Source organism: Centropristis striata, chromosome 9, assembly GCF_030273125.1.
Source record: "Centropristis striata isolate RG_2023a ecotype Rhode Island chromosome 9, C.striata_1.0, whole genome shotgun sequence".
In the NCBI taxonomy this organism is placed as follows: Eukaryota; Metazoa; Chordata; class Actinopteri; order Perciformes; family Serranidae; genus Centropristis; species Centropristis striata.
Genome location: NC_081525.1, coordinates 4,092,216 through 4,110,074, shown reverse-complemented (window position 1 = coordinate 4,110,074; position 17,859 = coordinate 4,092,216). Strand labels below are relative to the sequence as shown.

The following is a 17,859-nucleotide window of genomic DNA, read 5'->3' as shown; positions in this document are numbered from 1 at the left end:
GGATTATTTCACCTAAAACTGAAGTCCAAAACTGAGACATTATTCACAGTTGAGGTCCCCAATGTATAAGCCACGTGCTGACATTGTTCCGTTAACGGTTTAAGCACTTTTCAGAGTTATTTAAAACTTTCTAAAACACTAGAGTGCCCTAAATGTACAAACATATTCCGTTATCCACACTACTACCAGCTGCAGCGGCTCACTGCAGAAGCTTCATGTAAACAACTGGCTCTGGCATGCAGACAGGCTTGATTTATATTTCTGTTGTTAAAACTGGCAGCATGGACTGGTGTGGTCTTGATAATGGTGGTTTTAATTAATCTTGTATTTGTTTGTATCAAACACATTTCCTTCAGACAAAAAGGGTTGATATTTCAAACACAGTGGGAGCACATGAAAATGCAACTAAAATAACTGTCTGCATTGAAATCGAAGGTGTCTTTTCAGAATTGTGTTAAATGTTTTGCATCCACCCTTCCCCCTGAAACATGTACTGAAGGTCAATGCATAACTTTGTTTTTTGCTGTACAATATTCTGTACCAGGTAATTCTGTAAAAGCTTATTCTAGTTGCTTGTGGTTGGTTAAAATGACAACGACCTACCTCTCATGCTTCATCTAATACATCCCCCTACACAAACATGATAAAAGCAAATAGAGCATAGAAGTCATTTAGTTTTGTTTGTTTTGTTTTATGCAGTACAGTGGAAACCTTCTAGTGATCACTTCTGTCTGGCTCAAATTGATCACTGTGATTAAATGATTATTACTGATTCATTTCCACCTTTAGTTTTTTTCATGCAGATTACATAATTTCTATATTTGCTAAATTTTACTTTTTCAAATCATTTTGATTTAAATAATTGCACTGTGTAGAATTAAAATATACATTACAATCATACAATACAGTAGGCCTTACTGTTACTACTTCATGTAGTTTAAAATATTATGAAGCTATAGCTTCCAGTGTTTCCCCTACAGTCTGTGTGTGCCGCTGCTGAAATGTCACATGATCATTAATATCAATGCACCACTAATGATTTCTACTCGCACTGTGTGAGCACAACACACAACGTTATTATCGACTTGTTTTGAGTCATCAACGAGTGCATCAAATCCTGTCCGACCCTCTTAGGACATCAACGTAAAAGGTAACGTTCAAGCTGATACACGGTTTATATAACGAGTAGCGCAGGTAACGTCAACGTAACATCGTAGCTCCTGAGGGCAGTGAGCGGCAGTGTTGCCAACTAAGTGACTTTGTCACTAGATTTAGCGACTTTTCAGACCCCCGAGTGACTATTTTTAGAAAAAGCGACTAGCGACAAATCTAGCGACTCGTAGGAACGAGTCGAGGCGGCCCAGTCCTCCTGCAGCAGTCTCTCCCAGCTGCAGTCACAGAGCCAGAGGGGATGTTAACCCCTTAGCGTCCAGTCTGCAAGTCCCCGCTGGCTGGTTTACAGTCAGTGTCTCTTTTAGGTCACTTTAGCCAGTTCTGAGGCCGGATTAAGGAGCAGGGTTGGAATTGTGACAGGAGACAGTGCACATCAGTTCTAAACATATTTTGGGTGTTTTTACTCACTTTTTGTCTTCCCCACAACATTATTCCTCTCTCCTACAGCGTCCATTACAAGTACATGCACATGGTAAATTATGCAAATAGTCAATGACGTCATTTAGCGACTTCTAGCGACTTTTGGACAGCCAATAGCTACTTTCCTTACTGAGGAGTTGGCAACACTGAAAACATTCTATGGGAAACACTGGCTTCGTTTAGTAGTTTGCAGTCTACATGTGCAAATAGGTTAGTAAGCCACAGCTCAGCGGTGGATTTGGTGAACCAAATAATGTTCTACTGGCCTGAAAATAAACTAGGTTATAGTTTCAACATGTTGATCCAGTAAGTCAAAGTGAAAAAAGAAAATGGGTCATAAAGGTGAGGTTGTGCTGGGAAAAAAATGCCAACATGGCATGATAAACATTTTTTTTGTGGTTTTTACAGTCTCAACCAAACCAAGACAGGTCCTGATAAGAAATATTAGAAACAGGCAGAAAGGTGACGATGTTGGCATTTTGGTCTTAAGGCACCAAGAAAAAGTGGCGAGGAATGAATGGAATATAAAAGTGCAGTACTTTTATTCATGTTTAATGAATGCGGTTCAAGTATTCTTGAAAAAATACAGACAATATATTTATAAAACAATGTGACACTGGACCTAACTGTACAAGTACAGATCTAGCAACTACTCCAGTGAGTTATCAGAGTTAGAAATTGCAGAATAAATGCACCCATTGAAATCAAAGGGAAATGTACAGATGGACTTTTTAGCCTCTCATTTCCACACTCTTATTTCTGGTAAACTATATATATACATATTTAAACTAGAAAATATCCAATCACATCATGGATCCAACATTTTGAGAACCGTACGTAATGCTGATTTTGATGTTGTGGATGCTTTTTCTCATGACTGTTTCTGTTCTGCTCTTTCTCCCTCTGTCTAACCCGATCTGCTGAAGCTAAAGCAGCGCCAGAGAGACTCACAAGAGGCCCGTGTCAAATATGCCTGATTCAAACTTTAAGGCAAAAATCAACCAGACAAACAGTAAATGAATATTGGACAAAATGCCCTCAATAATCATGTCAGACACTCCTGATTTTATACATTTTACGGGCAAGATGACTCCTGACTCCTTTAAAAATAAAAAAAAGGTGAGAGGGAACCAGAGTGTGCTGCTTCACCTTGCTTGGAGACCTGACTCTGTCCTGGACACAGCAGAGTTCAGAACCAGGAAGGAGGAATTCACGAGGGGAACCAGGGGGAGCTTGGTTTGAAGACACGAGCCGTCCTGTCCTCAGGCAGTGGAGAGTGTGGGAGCAGCGCTGGACACGGGGAGAGCAGCTGTGTCAGACGGGGTCACCTCCATCAGGTTGTCCCCCTCGCTGGAGGACGTCTTTCCGGTTGAGGCTAGAAAATAATATTTAATCAAGTTTAAATTGTCTTCCATTAAACCAATTACAAACAAAAACAGATTGGGTAACACTTTATATTAAGGTCCTTGTAATAACCATTAATTAACAAGTAATAAGGCCTTTGTAAGTCCTTACAAGATGCTTATTAACATTATGTGTTTATAAGCTTATATAAGTGTTAATAATGGCATTACAAACACCCATGACCCACCCATTATGTCTTTGCCATGCCTTTATTAATCTTATTTTGTTTGCTTATTGATATTAAAATATACTTTATTGCTCACCTATTATAAGTTAACTATAAGTTAACTATGCTTTTTGCAACTACTGGATCTAAAGCGAGAACAATGCCTTATTACATGTTAATTAATGGTTATTAAGGACCTTATTATAAAGGGTTACCACAGATTGTAAATGCTGCTTTCAGCTTTTATATTTTGTTGTCAGGGAATAAATATTTTCAAATTGATTTTGTTATGGGTGTATTTCAAAGTGTTTAACAACTCTACTCAAAGATTTGTGTATTTTAGTACTTACTATAAAGTAATGTTATGTTTTAGTCTTAATATAATTTTATCTCACTTTGTTGCTTAATCACTATCTAAATAATAATTTCCCTTTCAAATAATTTATAATTTCTGTCCTCACAGTCAATGCAGACCGTAGTAAGTACAACTTAATGTAATGAGCCGCCATCTTTCTGAGCTCAATAGCCTTTTTTTTTTTTAAACCAGTAAAGACTGACCTCTTGTGGCAAGAGCTGCACAACACATCACAATCTCAGTTTCAAAGAACATCATCTGCATTTTTTAAGGGATTTTCAATCATACAATCAGGATTTCTAGTTGCCGTGGTATAGCCTAATGCTGCCCCAAGCCTATGGGTGGCCCTAAGAGATTATCACGATATTTCAGGGTATTTTTGCGATAACGATATTCTTGACAATATTAACAAATACTGAAAAATATCAAATATTTAAAAAAATCAATCATAAATCTAAATGTAGTGTAAATTGCAAATCTCAACAGTTGCCAAATACAAAAAAATTATGCTTGACTCTTGAGTATTAGCATATAATAAAAATAACCATCTAGGGGGTCTGTGGGGAGTAAATATTGTACATTTTATAGTAGAATTTGATCAATGTCGTCCACTTTGAGAGCTAAATGTGAGCAAAAACCTCACATAATCTCACATTTTTTTCCATAAGAGCCCAAATTTGGTGCCTCTCACACATTCTAATGCGTATGTGTTATGTAAGGCATCTCATTTTGAATGTCTTATCGTAAATTCTGTGGTGGATTCTGTGCTCTTATTTTCAAAGCTGCATTTGTTTAGCGACAGGAAGTAGCTTTTTGTGATTAACACAACCTTAATTGTTAGGTAATGTTAGCTCACGGCTAACTAACGGCATAATGCAGCAGTGAGTTTGGACCGTTTGGACCTCTGACGGCCCGGACAGGTTGATAGGATTTATCACATGTATTTTACACATGGAGAGAGCATTATGTTGTGTTATGACAAACACACAGAATTTGGCCAACAGTCACAGTCTCTCTGTACAGGAAAAGCTGCTTGATTAAAGACGTGAGCAGCTCTGATTTAGGAAATCCCAATGCACCAGATGGAAGAAAACAGGAAATCTGACTTTACGCACATACATTAGGTATAATGGCAACAGGAATAGAAAAACTGCGCAGTTGCTGCTCAGACTAAGGACCAGTTTGTGTATCTTGCCTATTGTATCTGTTTAATACTTTCATTAAATCCCACACAGGGCTGTCTTTCTAAGAAACTCTTTTCTGTTAAGATTTTCCACAACAATATATAATATGCAATAAGAAAATATGTCTTAACATAATACAACTGGACCAAGTAATATATGTCTAAAAAATCATGATGATGCAAGTTTAAATGTTCTGGATCTTGGCAGCAAACATTAAAAGTTGACAGCTATTTGTTCCTCCTTTGTAACTCACCACTCTGCGTGGAGATGATAACACAGTCGTCCTCCTCGTCTTCCTCAGTGTCAGCTTGAAAACCGTCAGCCTCTGTGGCTTCCGTCTGGCAAATACACAGATTCAAGACCATTTAAAACACTAATAGGCAACAATCAGCATATGAAAACCATATGTATATGAGTTAATCTTTAAAAAAAAAAAAAAAGATGAATAGTCTGGCTAAACTACAGGTACATCTAAAAAAAATAGAATATCATGAAGAGGTTCAATATTTTTTGTCAATCATTTCAGAAAGTGAAACTCATACATTATATAGATTCATTACACAGAGTGAAATATTTCAAGCCTGTTTTTCGTCATTTTGATGATTCTGGCTTAGAGATAATAAAACTAGAATATTGCTGGTCAGTATAATCTGCTGGTCCTGGGTCAGTGGTGGTTTGGGGCCATGTCCTCTGCTGCTGTTGGTCCACTGTGTTCTCTGAAGTCCACAGTCAACATAGCAGCCATCTAGCAGGACATTTTAGAGTCTTCATGCTTCCACAAGCTCTTTGGAGATGCTGCTTTCATTTTCCAGCAGGACTTGGCACTTGCCCACACTGGCAAAGGTACCAAAAGCTGCTTCAATGACCATGGTGTTACTGGGCTGGACTGGCCAGCAAACTGGGCTGACCTCAACCCCATAGGAGTCCCCATAGGCTGATCTCCATGCCACCAAGTATTAATGCACTAATTCATGATTCAAAAGGAGCCCAACCAAGTATTGATGGATAGAAATGAACAGACTTTACAGAAGCCTGACATTTGTGTTTAAAATATCCTTATTTATATTGATCTTATGTAATTTTCTGAGACCCTGAGTTTTGAGTTTTCATTATCTGTAAGCCAGAATCATCAAAATTACAAGAAATATTTCACTCAAAGTGTAATGAATCTATAGAATTTATGAGTTTCACTTTTTGAAATAATTGACAAAAAATATTGAACTTTTTCACAATATTCTAACTTTTTAGATGTACCTTTATGATCACAAATAACTAAAATGTTGCAGTTAAATCTGCATGGTGATTAAAAAATCTGCTTTAGTGCATTTGTCTACCTGCTCAGGGTCGGTACATCTCTTCATGAACTTGGTGATTGACATGCTGCCTGTGCTCTTCCGCTTGGAGGACGAGGACGCGGTGGAGGAGGTCTGTGGTGTAGTGGGAGAGTTTCCCTGAGAGCCTGTGGCTGCCTGGGTTTCTTCACGGGACTCTTCTCGAGCTCCCGTGGTGAGGTAGGTCCACTGGCACGGCACGGGAAGAGCCTCCTGCCCAACACGGGACAGGACCTCCGTGTGCACGTACCAGCAGCGGAGTCTGTAGGTGGAGCGCTTCTCATAAACAGCATTGTTCTTGATGAGGCGCTTCACCTGTATTCTGATGAAAGAGGGAGGGGAAAGTCATTAAAATCTTCTATCTATAAAAGCAAGAAGCGTCTGTGTGTGTGTGTCTTGGGCATATCTCTCTGACCGTTAGTCAGACTGACCTCAGATTTCGTATGTGTCTTGGAATTGCAGACATTGTTGTAGTGTGATTAGCATGCTAAGCGGAGATTTAGCTTTATTCACTTCTTATGTTTCTTTACTATGTAATTCAGGGATGACATTCATGTTGCTTAGCGTAATGCCCATAATAATTTGATATGAGATACTTGCATGCAATATAGTATGTTTATCAGCTAATTGGGTTCATGTTTATGTACTTTTACTGCAGCATACTGCGTAATGTGCTATCTCAAGGTTAGCATGCTAAGCGGAGATTTAAACCCTTTCTTCCCCATCAGTTTGATCCATTGAAAACAGTAAAAACAAAACTTTATTAACTGACAGCTAAGCCTAATACGGACGGAGAGATATTTCCTAAAGTCACTGCACTTGTTAATCGAAAGAAACATTTTCTAAATGATGTGCAGAGGCTTGGTGAAGCTAATCATTTGAATGGGCAAACATGTAGAAAATACTACAGCACTTTACTGCTGTTGTACTTGCTTTACATCTTTTATTGTAATTGTCTTATTGTGTCTCTGTAGCACTGAGAAAGACTATTATATAGAGAGAATGGCAATAGATTTTACAGTGTAGACACTTCAACATCACCAAATACTGTAGTTTTACCTGGTGGGAATGTTTTCTGCTGGGCTCTGAGGACTGGACTGTTCAGGAGGGGATGAAGGGGAGGAGGAGGTCTGCTGACGACAAAACTCCTGAAACTCGGAGATGATCACTTTACTACTGTTGAGGTTTCCGTGCAGCAGAGGCAGAAGCTGACCAAGTACTGTGGGAGAAAAAGACATCACAGATCTGTTAGAAGAGATAGTTCCCTCATAAATACAAAAAAATGTTAAGCAATTTTGTTATAAAATGTCCAAATATTCCTACTTCCACAGAAGTACATTTTAATCTCCCTACAGAAAGGTTTACTCTTTATACAGTCAAGGTTAAACAATAAGGATCCCGCCAGGTAAATAAATGTAGCTAGTCACAACAGCAAAAAAAAAAAAAACAGTTGCTTTTCCCACAGAGAGATGATTATAGAATTAGCAACGAGTAAGCCATCTCATACAAATAACAATAAAAACATGTCAGCAGAGACGGGCACTGTGTCTTCCTTCCTGCTGCAGCAGAAGTGAGCAACTGGCACGGTGCTTTTTCTACCTGCTTTAAGGGCAACTACAGCAAGACAACCCACAAAAACTAAAAGTACTGTCTGCTACTCACAGCACTATAGCACCTCAAAGACAACTGTTAACTGGCATCATCTTAAGAAAGGCAGTTATCCAACACTAATCAAAGTAATGCTGGGCTTACACTAAAAGATGTCCCCAGTCCCAGAGTAAAAACTGAAAGTCTTTGGTAAAACTAGGAGTTTTACTGGAGTCACAGCGCTCCGTCATCTCCATGGTTCAGTTTAAGGTAGTAATCTGCTCTGTTTCATATCAGTCTTTTCCTAGTCTTGGGTTTGGATCATATCAAACGTGTTTGATATTATCTCAAGTCTCAGTGACGTAACACAATCACCAAACAATAGATGAGCGGGGGAAAGGTCCCCGGTTCAGACCGGCCAGTAAAACCAATAAAACCACTTCCACAGGAAAAAGGAACATCACAACAATGCCTCAATAAAAATATAGTAATGTCATATATTTAGATGTTTCTTAGTAAAGAGAACAGTAAGGAGACCCAGTTAAAATGTATCAATAAATGTATACATAAATAAGTAATAAATAATTGATGATTAATGTATGATTAACTAAATGAACGTTGATAGAGCCGATACATATAATTATTAAATTAAACAAATTATAATTAAATAGGACATAATGTATATCATGAATTCATTTCTGAATGTTCCTTTCCTTTATTCTTCCTTATATCTATTTTTACTGTAAAATAGTCAACTTTTCATGTCAGAAAAACAGAAACCCCTTTTCAGCTTTGTGAGGGGCATTTTGTGGTGTCTTCTTCTCTTCTTTTTGTTGTGTTTTTTTCCAACACAAACCACTGAACACACTAGAGCAGCTAGAGCCAAAAGCTGCTTCTCCTCCATTTTGTAACTTTTTACTAAGAGCATGATGGGAAAAATTGCATGGTTGGAAAAAACTACTAAAGTAATCTAGTTGTAGTCTTGTAAATAGTTTCCCTGCAAGACTTTTCAAAGTCTTCTGATGTATAGGTAGCATAACTCATGTCATTAACACTTACACTGTGCTTCTCTCTGCTTCTTCTCTGAAAGCTCCTCTGGGCTGGGGGAGTTGTCAGCCTTAGGTAAAGGCTCGATCAGACAGACAGCATAAGGCTGAAGGACCTGTGAACCAGGTGTTTCTCCCTCCCAGACGCAGCCCTTCACCACTGGATCCAGCACCTTCATCTTCTTCTTGTTGGACATCAGCTCATCCCACTCCCTCGCTTTCAGTTTCTGCCGTAGTTTCTGCTTCTCCGGGTCACCGCCCTCCTGGAAGGTTGCATGTGTGTTAATAGTGGTGGCAAACAAGCAGGACTACTCCAAACACCAGTCTAACACATTAAATAGAGATAAATTAGGTGCTCCCTTCATACCTCTTCTTCTAGAGCCCCCTCATCATCTGAAAGGTAGCCATGAGGAACAAAGAAGCCGTCATCTTCATCATCATCTTCACCTGGTTCATCCTCATCTTCCTGAAAATGATTAATAAATCAAAGTCTTTAAAAAAGCCTATTTCCTCCCAATGCATTCAGAAAAGATACAAAAATATATAATAAAAAGTGTTAGTTATTCAGATAATTTAATTTAATTACTTTTGTGATACAAATTTACTAAGAAAGGAAGCTGTTCTTAACAGAAAATGTACTTTAAGGTACAATTTAAATCTCAAAACCTACACATTTATACAAAACCTTTAAAAAGGACACCAGTGTTTTTGTATCATTTAAATAATGCTTTAAAATGACAAGAGACAAATGCTAAACATAATAGCCCATCAGTGAAAATGTAATTCTTTTTTGGCTGCTGAATATAAATGTTGAAGAATGAATGAAACATGGACAACAAAGCAACATAAAGGCAAACTTTTCAATAGACCAACCAAAGTCTTGCTGTCTGTTTAAAAATATCCATGTTTGTCTATTGCTTATTCTATGAAATGGTCACTGAACACAACTGCTCAGGCCCTATAAATGGATTTTTGTGGTGGATTTAGAGGAACTGAAACAAGTGAAATCAAACCACTAAAACTGACCCCTTCACTATGTGACAGGGATTCTCCTGGTTCCTCTTCTTCCCATTCATCATCACTGTCCACCTCATAGTCAAGCAAATCCTGTGGGGACAAAACAGTTGATTAGTAGCGATAACGATATTCTTGACGATATTAAAAAATACTGAAAAATATAAATAGAAAATTATTTTTTAGTCTGTATAAGTCAATAAAAATGGTACAACAAAATAAAAATCAATCAAATCTAAATGTAGTGTAAATTGCAAATATCAACAGTTGCCAAATACAAAAAAAATTACTATTGAGTATTAGCATATAATAAAAATAACCATATAGGGGTCCGGCGGCCGACCCAGTAGACAATTTTGTACATTTTATAGTGCAATGTGATCAATCTCGTCCACTTTGAGAGCTAAATGTAAGCAAACACCTCACATAACATTTTTCACAGCCAGCAGGGCTTTCCACTAGGACATGGAGCAGCCAGAAAGTGGTGAAAAATAGCTAGCTCGGGGGGTCCGGGGGCATTTCCCACTGGAGAATTTTTTTCATAAGAGCCCAAATTTGGTGCCTCTCACACATTCTAATGCCACTATTCCATCATATACACTGATCTTATCATTGCATATTTTAATTAATTATTGTAAAGAAGAATAAGGGTTCTTGTATGTTTTATTTAAGGAATCTTATTCTTCTTGTAAATACTGTGGTGGATTCTGTGCTCCTATTTTGAAAGCTGCATTTGTTTAGCGAGAGCAAGTAATAGTAGCTTTTTGTGATTAAAACAACTTTAACTGTTAGCTAATGTTAGCTTGCGGCTAACGAACATCATAATGCAGCAGTGTGTTCAGACCGTTTGGACTCTCACAGCCCGGACAGGTAGGCAGGATTTAGTTCGGCTCACGTACATGTAGAGATGATGTGGGGACGGGACTGATAGAGACAGGTAGGCACAGGCAGCTCTGTTTATTCAGTGCGCATGTGTGAAGCGTGTGAATGAGCGCGCATGTCTCGGAGGAGGACGGAGAGGTGGGTCGGGGTTTTGACTGACTGAAGGGTGACAGACACTCTGCTAAGCAGAGACACAACGCAAAATAACTTTATATTATGAATAGTGTAGATATACTTTCAGTAGCTTGAAATGTGACGTTAGCGCAGCACATGAGACTATAGCGGACCGCCACAGTCCAGGTGATTAATGGGAAACCCTTACACCACTACGTCAAGAAGTAGGAATGTTGCCAATATCATGATATGCATTTTTTTTACTCATAAAAAAAATATACTGGTATAATCGTATCGATAACGTATAACGATACGATATGGCACGCCCCGAGTCATAGCTATGCAAATCCAATATTGCATGAAGTCAAAATATTTAATGAAATATAAAACTATAAGTGATCAAAAAGCATAGCTCTGTTATCTGGTTGATCAGTTTATAGAGACTTTAAATACATGCCAGCATTAAAACAAAGTGATGTCTACTTGAGTTGGAATCTCTGACTTGTGGGGTGTCGAGTAAACAGAAGAGATAGATGAATAGGTTACCTTGTCTTGTTTTAGGGGGCAGCGAGGGGAGATGTGTGAACTCTTCTTGCTCCAGGTGCCCCAGTAGGCTGGACGGTGGTTTTCACGGAACTGCAGCAGCTTCATGGGTCCATAACGTTTACGATCCGGCACACCATCAGGTTTAGGCCCTTCTACTGCTATACACTCTCTGAGAAACAGTAAACATGGAGAGAAAGATGTTTTAGCTAAAAGCTTCAGAAAAACGTATTTAATTGTAAACATTTTTAGAAAACTATATGTAGGCACATATGAGGTACTGCACAAAGTATCCGAAGTTCCACAAAAAATGAAATTACTAAATTACAAAGATAGCATTGGTTGTTCTGGTTTAGATTGTTAAGATAATGTGGGAACGATGAGGCACAAAAGTGAATGTAACAGAGGGAATCCAATAGCCGTGTTTGTTTTTTATAAATTGTACTGTAAAATATAACATGGAAAAGTTTGTTTTGTAAGACATATGTAGGTAAAAAAAAAAATAGAAACACTGAAAATTCATCATTAGTTTGGAAAGAACAGTTGTTGAGCTTTTCCATATCAAGTCCTGCTTGGACAAAATACATTTTATTAAAGCACTACCAAACCTTGACAAAAGAGAAAAGCTGAGAAAAAGAAGAGTGACGTTTGATTTTTAACACTTTGGAGCAGCTCTAGTTGACATTGGAAACCATTGGGAAAACAGTGTATCCACTCTTGCCAGCCTTACATGAGCTGGTCTGTCTGTCTGGGTTTGGTCGGTCCTGACTGGCGCGGTGCTCGCCCGATCCAGTCTTTCAGTCCATTCAGGTTTTTAGCCGGGCTTTCCAAACACCGGTCCAGCTCCTCCAGAACAGAGTCCTCACATTGAACGCGGCACAGTGGTGCCAGAGCCATGTGTTCTTTTATCTCGAAAGGAGCAAACTTCCCACAAGCAGCTGCGAGTGTCTGAAACAGGAAAGTTGCAGTTATATTATTATTTGTATTTGTTTATTAAGTTGACTATCTTTGTTATGCTTCCTATACATCAGAAGACTTTGAAAAGATTTGGTAAAAGCTCCCGGAAAACTATCAGCTAACATCTAAAGACAAGTGTTTAGAGTTTTTAGTCTCACACTGAGATTTTAGACAGACTGTCAATCTAGCAAGGAAACTATTTACAAGACTACAACTACCGGTAGATTCTTTTCGCAGTTTTTTCCCACCATACAATTTTTCCCCATCATGCTCTTAGTAGAAACTAAGCTGTGTGTTAAGTGGTTTGTGTTGAAAAAAAAACAACAAAAAGAAGAGAAGACGCCACAAAATGCCCCTCACAAAGCTGAAAGGGTTTCTGTTTTTCTGACATTAAAAGTTGACTATTTTACAGTAAAAATAGATATAAAGAAGAATAAAGGAAAGTAAAATTTAGAAATGAATTCATGATATACATTTATGTCCTATTTTATTATAATGTGTTTAATTGAATAATTTATATTTATCAGCTCTATCAACTTTCATTTAGTTAATCATACATTTATCATCGATTATTTATTACTTATTTATGTATACATTTTAACTGGGTCTCCTGCTTGTGGCTGTAAATATATGACATCACTATATTTTTATTTATGACTGAGCTTACTAGCATTATTATGATCTTCCTTTTTCCTGTGTTAGTGGTTTTACTGGCCGGTCTGGAACCGGGGACCTTTCCCCCGCTCATCTATTGGTTGGTTGGTGATTGTGTTACGTCACTGAGACTTGCAGTGACTACAGTAAAACTCCTAGATTTTCTAAAGACTTGAGTAACATTTTTTTGGTTGTAAGTGTGATATCTGCTGACCTTTGGAGCCTGCTGGATCTTGGGTTTCTGCAGGAAACGTGTAATTTCTGCTTTCTCAGCTTTGAGGCGCTGTAAATGGAAACACAGACAGAGGACATTCAGTAAAATGGTTGGTTAAAATCTGGAACATGAAATGTTGTAGCTTCCATCAAGCTTGGGCCAATATTTTTTACATAGACTTACATCCTTCTCTTCTTTCATCCGTTTCTCTTCTTCCTTCATTTGCTTCTCCTCTTCCTTTTTCCGTTTTTCTTCAAGCTTTGCCCTGAAGCAAGTTCAAGTCAAAACATTTAGTAAAAAGCACTGAGTTTTATTGCATATTTACCCAACACTGGCTTCTGGAACAAAAAACCTGCCGAATGAATAAATCTTGACATAAGAGTAGCGAGACCATGCATTACTCACTCTAGTTTTGATTTCCGAAGCTCCTCTTTTGCTTTTAACCTGTCAGCTTTTTCCTTCTCTTCTTTCTCCTTTTTCTCTCGCTTCTCGCGCTCATCTTTCTCTTTTTTCTCCCGTTTTTCCCTTTCTCGTTCATCCTTTAGTTTTCGAGCCTCTTCTTTCTTTTTCTCTTTCGCAGCTTTGGCTTCTTCCTTCTGGCGTTCCTTCTCTTGTCGCAGCCGAAGTCTCTCTTCTTGTTCTTTTAAACTCTACAATTGCAAAAGTTCAGTCAGTTTTTCTCTTCTACTTAAATATGTTTAAATAAATGATGCATATACATCAAACTCCCACCTTCAATGAGCGCCTTTTAACCTTTTTCTGCTCTGATGATATCTTGGGGGTGGTCTTTGGCTCCTATGAGAACAGGAAAACATTAAAAATAGAAAGCTGAAATCATCGTCAAATGCTTAATTTGTGACAAATTCAGCTACAACATAGCTGAAAGAAGTTAAACCTAATCAAACAAATTCTTAAGTAGTGATAAATGTATATCGTTTGATATCATATCAGTTTTTAATAAAAAGCAAGCAATGGGAGATGTACATACTGTAGATTTTCTCGTGGGTGTGGAGTCATCAGTCTTGGACTTTTCTGGTGAGCTATCAGATGCGGAGCTGACTGATGAAGCTGACTGCATGGACTTGTTTCCTAAACTGGAAACATTCCCTGACTCATTCAGCTCCTCTGGCTCACTTTCAGAATCCTGAGTTGTGTCAAGCTGGGAAATAGATGCTGTCTGATTATCATCTTCTTCCTCTACCTGTTCTTCGTCGTCTTCTTCTTCTTCTTCTTCTGTACAGTCTAAAGTGTGCGTTTCAGGAGTGTGATCAACACTGCTGGATATCTCAGAAGATGCAGTTTTGTTTTTGCCCTCATGCTTGCCTTTTGCTAGGAGGCAGGGAGAGGCGGAAGCAGATGAAACAGGGCGCTTTGCGGGAGACGAAGTATTTTCCTCGGTCAGATCTATAACCATGTTCTCATCTGAGGTTGCAGGGCGCCTACGGCTCAAGAAGCCATCAAGGGGCCCGCGACCATTAACCAAGGGTGGTCCACTGTGTACAGGGAGTGGAGAGGACTCATTCTCAGTCTCATTCTCCCTGTCTGAGACTCCTGGTTTGGGGCAGGCATGCGCACAGGGGCGTTTGGGCGGCTGGTTTTCTTTAGGTTCAGGGTTCAGGCGCTTGAATGGGAGACGAGCTGTGGACAGAAAAAAAATGTGTCACTATAATCATGTTGTGTTGCATCTGTCCACACATCGTATAAAAGATGTCTAGTGCAAAGTTGTTTATCAAACTAGTCTGTCTAAGAGCAACAAAAATAAGTTGAATTAATATTTGTATAAGTTTGTGAATGTGTTAATTGACTGATGATAAACTAAAACATATATTTAAGGGGTTTAACAAATGTAAATATCTTTGCTTTAGAGGGCAACTACAACCATACTTTTCATAATTTGATCTTGAGATGGTCTTATGTGTATTATTATGGATAATAGTTCCATAATTTCAACATATTCTACTTACTTAAATGAACCAAAAGGAATTGAGTCAAAAATATTTAATAGTAGTAGTAATCTAGAAAAACTATAATGCATAGAAGGTGCAGCAATCATTAATAGGCAATGTAGTATGATAGTATCAACCCTCCATGCTAGATTATCATCAATGATATATGACACTGACTTATCGCAGTGCAAAATATTTAATTAGTGTAAAAAATTGAGTTGCATTTACCTTGAATAAGTTTCTTGTTGGCATTGTTACTTGAGTTACAATCCATACCTGAAAAGAACAAAACCATTGACAAATCAGAAAATCATACTTAATGTTAAAATGTCACTTCAAAAGCTTCAATTCGGAAATAATGACGTGGCCATTACATTTGTCACATAAAATCCATTAAAAAAATATTTCTGACAACTATGGAAGTAAGAAGAGCTAAAGTTGTTTTGTAGTGGATGAAAACACAATGCTGACCTAAAATGACAACAACAACCTAGTCCGGATTGCACATTTAACGATTACACCACTCAACCATTTCTACTACAAATCCGCTTACTACTGTCATAACCACATTTCAGTGCACCCAATATACTATGGGTCTTCAAATCACCCCGAAGAGCATAAACTACCGGAAAATATTATTTTTTAGGGGGATTGCATTTAATGTCATTAGTTTGCAGCCTCGGTGTAGTGACGTTAACCCTATAAAGCCAAGTGTATCATATTTGATACACAAGTTTTTGAGACCTAAATATCATCAGTGTGATATTTTTTCCTGAAAAACCTGATGTATACATGTGTTGAAGAAAAAAAAACTGAGCAACAAATTGCACAAAAATACAAGATATAGCAAAATGTATATGCAGGTTCCACTGGTGGATCAGTCATTGCTGCGTGAAAACTTCATATCAGCAGATGTATGATGTTGTGTTATATGGGAAAAAAATATTTTGCATGTTTGAGGAATATGTTAAAAGAAAGTAAAGCCTTAAAAGGTTAAAAATGTTGGGTTTTATATGTTTTTGTTAGTTCAAGAAAAACAAACTGTGAGCAACAAATTGCACAAAAAGAACTGATGTATCAAATATGATACAAATTAGAATCATATATCCCTATTGTTTTTGGATTTCTTTTAAATGATCTGTCAGCAGGTTCAATAAACACTCCAGTTTAAAAAAAAAAAGAAGAATTTTCTGGCAATTATTTAATGGTTCAGGCTTTATAGGGTTAAAAAGTGACAATGAATGTAATGGTAGTGTTTGGTTTGCTCTCCCGCCAACCGGTTTATTATTAGTCTGCTGCAGGCCCAGTTAAGTCCACAGAGCAGCCAGGCACTTTATGTGGGGCTGTCAGGCAAAGGATACAAGCCAAACAACAGTACTGAAAACTTTGCACTAGAGATAATGCTTGCATACAAGTTAATCCTGCCACGAAAACCTAGGATGTGTGGTAGAGACACGGGACAAGCTCAGGAGTTTTACCTATGCAAACAGCTTCCAAGTCAACCATCTCACCGATGCTAACGTGACTAGCTCGTCTGCCAGGCTCCTCTAGCAGAGCCACTGGAACAGAGCAAGCCAAGCTGTGTAGCAAAGTTTGTCACTAGGTTTAACAAAGCCAAAGTCTTTAGACGTGTAAGTTGTAGTTACAGGTTATAGTTTGATGACGTTTCTGTGACGTCAAAGTCACAGAAGTCACAGAAATAGCGATATGATAACATTATCGTTAGCCAGTTAGCTTTACAAGGCTTCAGCTTCTGGAAAGTTAACACATGTTCGAATTTACCAGTTAACGGTTGTCCTCGTAACTATGACAACAGCCAACGAATAACTTATATGTCGGTTGGAAAACTAGGTTGCTAAGGTTACCGAACGTTCAGCAAATAGTTCTCTTTGTCGTCCTTTTGTAGATGCAGTTGAAACTATGTTGCGTCCATATTGTTATATTATTATTATTATTAAAAGACACTGTGGCAACTTGATAGAAGCGACTGTAACCTTTTACTAGAAATGGCGTTACCTCTTCCTCTCCTGCGGGGAGTGGATGCTGCCAGATGTCCGTCCACCGGGGGGTTTTCCGCCGCCAACATCCCAACTACTAAGCCGGGGCTCCTCTCGTGTGCGATATTCTCCGATAAAACAATGAAAGAAGCTGCGTAAAGACCTGATAATGCCCCCAGCAACTTACCAGAGAGTTTGCTCCTATTTAAACGACATGTATTTCCACTTTATTTCCCATAAAACACATAATAACGCTTTCTATTTCTGCAGCTCCCTCATAGTCCCTCGGTTTACCCCGCTGCCTGCCTGCCTCGCGCTCCCGAGTCGGAATTGGCGGGAGTGTGTCACTTGCATCAATCGCCATCGCTGATTGGTCAAAACCATGACACTGATCACCGGTTGGAGGCGTTTGTTTTGTTCAACCGCGCTGCACGTTGAGTCGGTGTTTGCATTAAAGTGCCTGGAGCATTTGTAGTAGCACTTGCAAATGAGTTCGAAATGTGGTGTTATACTAAGTTATTGCTTAGAAAGAAAATAAATCGTGTAAGCCCATTTCATTCAGCGCTCTATAACTCGCTATCTTTATGTGATTACACATAATAGCCGGGACACCCTGTGCATCAAACCCAAAGGTGTTAGCTGTAACCCACCCTCTGGGCACGCCCCCTGCCTGATGTTTGGGGCTTTGTGATTGGCTGGGGAGTTTGACTGGCAGAAGTCAGGGTTGCCATGTTGTTGGTTGGTAAAATGAAAGAAAGGAGTCAGAAGAAGCTGGAGCTCTCTGGATGACTTTTGACTTAATAATACTATAAATAATACTCATTAACCATTTGATGCACAACATGGGCCTAAAGAGACCCAATATGTATGAG

General features: G+C 38.5%; 1 protein-coding gene across 1 annotated transcript; it reads right to left on the bottom strand.

The window, feature by feature from the left end:
- Positions 1 to 2,107: 2,107 nt before the first annotated feature.
- chaf1a (chromatin assembly factor 1, subunit A (p150)) lies at positions 2,108 to 17,265 on the bottom strand. The gene is made up of 16 exons (XM_059341937.1): positions 17,007 to 17,265; positions 15,219 to 15,266; positions 14,033 to 14,682; positions 13,777 to 13,839; positions 13,450 to 13,694; positions 13,228 to 13,309; positions 13,045 to 13,113; positions 11,950 to 12,167; positions 11,223 to 11,391; positions 9,693 to 9,773; positions 9,034 to 9,132; positions 8,680 to 8,929; positions 7,093 to 7,252; positions 6,037 to 6,355; positions 4,956 to 5,040; positions 2,108 to 2,968 (listed from the first exon to the last, which is right to left on the bottom strand). Exons 1-16 carry the CDS (start codon positions 17,074 to 17,076, stop codon positions 2,856 to 2,858), a joined length of 2,721 nt encoding a protein of 906 aa, XP_059197920.1. The 5' UTR covers positions 17,077 to 17,265; the 3' UTR covers positions 2,108 to 2,855.
- Between the last annotated feature and the right edge of the window lie 594 nt (positions 17,266 to 17,859).

What these genes read in the sequence shown, in the direction of transcription:
- chaf1a (XM_059341937.1), bottom strand. Translation starts at nt 17,076, where the DNA reads ATGTTGGCGGCGGAAAACCCCCCGGTGGACGGACATCTGGCAGCATCC. An exon ending in GGATGAAAGAAGAGAAGGAT is followed by an intron (nt 13,114 to 13,227) that starts GTAAGTCTATGT and finishes TTCCATTTACAG; the next exon opens with CGCCTCAAAGCTGAGAAAGC. An exon ending in AGACAGACAGACCAGCTCAT is followed by an intron (nt 11,392 to 11,949) that starts GTAAGGCTGGCA and finishes ACTGTTTCTCAG; the next exon opens with AGAGTGTATAGCAGTAGAAG.